This window comes from Priapulus caudatus, unplaced genomic scaffold, assembly GCF_000485595.1.
Source record: "Priapulus caudatus unplaced genomic scaffold, Priapulus_caudatus-5.0.1 Scaffold1328, whole genome shotgun sequence".
NCBI classification, from domain to species: domain Eukaryota; kingdom Metazoa; phylum Priapulida; class Priapulimorpha; order Priapulimorphida; family Priapulidae; genus Priapulus; species Priapulus caudatus.
The window spans coordinates 40712-44568 of NW_014578389.1; the positions used below are offsets into that span (position 1 = coordinate 40712).

At 42.6% G+C, this 3857-nt stretch overlaps 1 protein-coding gene across 1 annotated transcript in view; it reads right to left on the reverse strand.

Moving 5' to 3' along the window:
• Positions 1 to 3793, reverse strand: part of LOC106816253 (VWFA and cache domain-containing protein 1-like) — a 22100-nt gene extending 18307 nt beyond the window's left edge. The window contains exons 1-2 of the mRNA XM_014820833.1: positions 3558 to 3793; positions 2941 to 3167 (exon numbers count right to left, since the gene is read on the reverse strand). Of these exons, the coding sequence (XP_014676319.1) occupies positions 2941 to 3144 (204 nt within the window). The 5' untranslated portion in view covers positions 3145 to 3167; positions 3558 to 3793. The remainder of the gene's footprint in view (positions 1 to 2940; positions 3168 to 3557) is intronic.
• Positions 3794 to 3857: the final 64 nt, after the last annotated feature.

A 3857-nucleotide genomic window follows, 5' to 3' on the forward strand; every position in this document is an offset into this window, starting at 1 on the left:
AGAGATGTACACGCTCAAACAAACTTCCATAATTGTATACAATTTAATTTAGAACAATATTAACATATATGGGAATAGAAGAGCGATAAATATACGGATACATAGTATTTTCCAAGTATGTCGTCTTTGGGAGGGTTGCAATACTGTGGTGTTATGATATATAAAGAAAGCACAACCTAGCTTAGCCGCTATTACGTTTACGTTTTAGCGTGTTCATCTTGGTAGTTATCCAATTTGATGAATTCAGAATTTTATTGTAAAAGTATGCTATGTATTGTATCAAGAGCTAATAATACCTAGAGTGTACAACGAAAAACAGGAAAATAGTGCTATTTTACGACATAATTATTCTACTTTGCCTGCGAGTCTAAAATAATTTTATGGTATTGCATTAAGCAGAATTTTGCTCTCTAAACAAGACCAACCGCTTGTCAATACGATCCTCTTAGGCTGAGATATTGGCTCGTAACTTCCCCTCCCACAGGCCTCACTGCGCCTCGAATCCACATCAGTCACCATCCTTCTCGCCGCCAAGGTTGCTTCGTGAGAGTTCGGTTTTTTCCGCGATAACTTTATGAATAACGGCGTTTCGTTTTATCATAGGTGACTTCGGAGCATCGCCTATGCCCTTATCTCCCATTATCTTTCCTAGCACGGCCAATGCCCGTCATGATGGAGCCGGCAATGTTTTCTAAATTAGTCTCTACAACGCGCTCAGTTACTATATGGTGTAGTAAGAGTACCAAATTTGGGCATGTGACATCAATTATCAGCGCTCCAAGCGGTGGCGGAAACCGATAGCCAAAAGCTTATGGTAGGGGCACACGAGCGATTTTATCGCCCGATCGCCGCGAATTCCAAACTCGCTCGAAAAATTCGCCCGTGTGCCCGTTCACGTCGACGCCGATTTTAATCGCCCGACCGAATCGCCCGTATCCAAAATGTTAGATATTTTTGGGCGATTATTTACGCCGGGCGATTATTATCGCTCGTGTGCCTGTGACCGGCGTATTTTGTCGCCCGATCGATTTTCTAAACCAATCGGACGTTTTGTTGATTTCATTGTGATGTTAAAATGGCTGCCTCCAATACTGTAGAAGTGTGGGAAGGAAGGCGAATTGGTATTTCTGTGTCGGAAAGGCCATGCCTTTTTGACATTTCGATCCCTGAATACCGGTCGTGTAGCGAAGAGGTCGCTATTACAGAGATAGCGCTGAGACTTGCAATAAATGTTTCCAGTTCTTTTACTAAATTCGAGTAGACCCTCTTACCTTCGGCGCATTATCCAACTCCTGGACCACGAATTTCGATTCGCCCAACGAGCCCTTCTCCGTATTTTGTTTCTTTTTAGAAGCAAATAAACAGCACTAACAACAGCAACAACCTTTTTTCGGCGGTTCGCCAATTTGTACGATCACATGATCGATGGAAAATTCTGTCGAGTGGCGTACGCGTATACGCTCTCAATTCGCTTACGTGTGCCCCTTCGTGATCGGCGGATTAAATTCGCTACGTGTGCCCCTCGTGATCGGGCGATTAAATTCGCTGGCAATTTAATCGCCGCGATCGGCGATAAAAATCGCTCGTGTGCCCGCTAGCATTAGGGGCGAGTAGGATGGTGACTGATGTGGATTCGAGGCGCCGTGAGGCCTGTGGGAGGGGAGGTTTACGAGCGCCAATATCTCAGCCTAGGAGTATCGTATTAACAAGCGGTTGGTCTTGTTTTAGAGAACAAAGAATTCTGCTTAAAGGGAGAGTTTACTCTAAGTTTTAGGGTTATTTTCAGGTTCTAATTTAGGTTATAATTACGCTACATAAAAGTTTCATGGTTCAATCACGATTAGAAATATTATTAAAAATTGTTTTAAAACTAACGACTACAGTTTGATTACAACGACGGTGGCGCCACTCAAAGCGCACGATCTGATAAGTTGCGCAAAACCACTTTCCAACCAAGGGCTACAGACCGAGGGTGTTTCTTATTTATTCATTAAAAGCAAAAGGATTGTAATATCTTATAAACGACATATAGTTTCCGTTATAATATGGATAAATTTGCCCTAAAATGAATATCGTTCGGTTAAATAGCATTTAGGTATAAATATAATTGCACTTTTGTGATTAGCCCTCGGTCTGTAACATATGCAAAATAAATTGTCAAATACGCAACTTTTTCGGGGTGGCAGCACGGTCGCGGGTGTCATGGCGCCGTTCAAATTTCGTAGCGTTGATGTGTAAATAATTATAACAATTAAATTAGGTATTTGGTAACAAATACGTGTGGGTATAGACGATTTGTTATACAGTGAGTACAGTTGTATGCAGTGAAATTCTAGAGGCTACTGTCCATTTAATGCTATACCATCAAATTATTCTAGACTCGCAGGCAAAGTAGAATAATCATGTCGTGAAATAGCACTCATTTCCCGTTTTTCCGTTGTACACTCTATGTATTATTAGCTCTTGATTGTATATGATGGATAATTGCCTAAATAAAAAAAAATTTAAAATTTAAAAAAAAATCTAGGGGATCGACTGGCGGTTCAGAAGCGTTTGACAGCAAGAAGCGACACTTCTCTCTGACGTAAATATGGATATAGATATAAATATGGATTTTACATAACCGGAATTTTTATTTGGAAGGATGCCAGAATTTTCAGTCGCTGTCAGCAAATAATGGCGCTGCTCTTGACATCTTTTTCGCTATGTGAAAATGCACCTGCATTATATATACATGCGAAAAACATTAATTCACTGACGCGGACCACTAGTTTTACCAAAATTGTTTTTAACACTAGTTCTAGCTAATCTAATTTTGATGTAAGCAGCGACCTTCCACACGTGATTATGCGGGTTGTGAATACTTCACGTGAGTAGGACCGTACATTGCATAATCGCATCTCCCCCTCATCATCAATGCATGTGCGTAGCAACACATACCTGCATAGCGATCACCCCTAAACCGTCTCTCTTCATGCGTAGCAGCTCGGCTGTGAAGTTTGAGTGTAGATGCTGCGTCAGACTCGTCATTTCTGCAGGCGGGTCAAGGCTGACAGCGCTGGCGCACCGCCGTGCGACCGTACAAACCAACGCCAACGACAACACGAGTGACCACCTCACCCGACCACTGTGTGCTGGTAGCATAGCGCTGGCGCGTTACGGAACACCTGTGGGTGGGAGTTAGTGTGCGAATGAATTCATTAATAACGCACGACGTACGTGTGTCGATCTATACTCTAGATAGAATTGTTGAACGAGTCTGTGGCCGTTGTGCAGGCCACAGTGTGAAGGAGTCTGTGGCATAATGTGCATGCGCCACGCGGCCGTTGTGGTGTGAGTAGAATATCATATAATCTACGCAGCCGTTACGTTATTGACATGCCCGTGGGGACCAAACAATGGATGCGGCTCAAACGCGTTAGAAACCCGTAGAAATAATTTCGTATTGCATCACGACGAGAAGATTACATTCAGATAAATTAAGACAGATGTGTTTTACTGCAATGTACATTGGTTAAGGTTGCATATCTACGGTAACGAATTGTTCGTGTACTTGCCTGAGTAATTATGCACCTGTGATTGAATACAACGGGATGTCTCGCGGCGACGCCTATATATATAAGGTGATGCTGAGCAAAGTTACGTAGCTGCAGGTAGCTCAGGTGCGAACACAGGTGTCTGTATATGAGAGGTAATCAACGTAGGCTCGCTTTCTCCTTCTCTGTATAGAAGATCCGCTTCGCATTTCTGTGTCGATTGTTGTAGATATATATACACCAAGAACGCGTATGCATATTAAAGCCGCACAATGCGCATCCAAACGCTAATTTCTTCAGTACTAGACTAGCAAATACTTC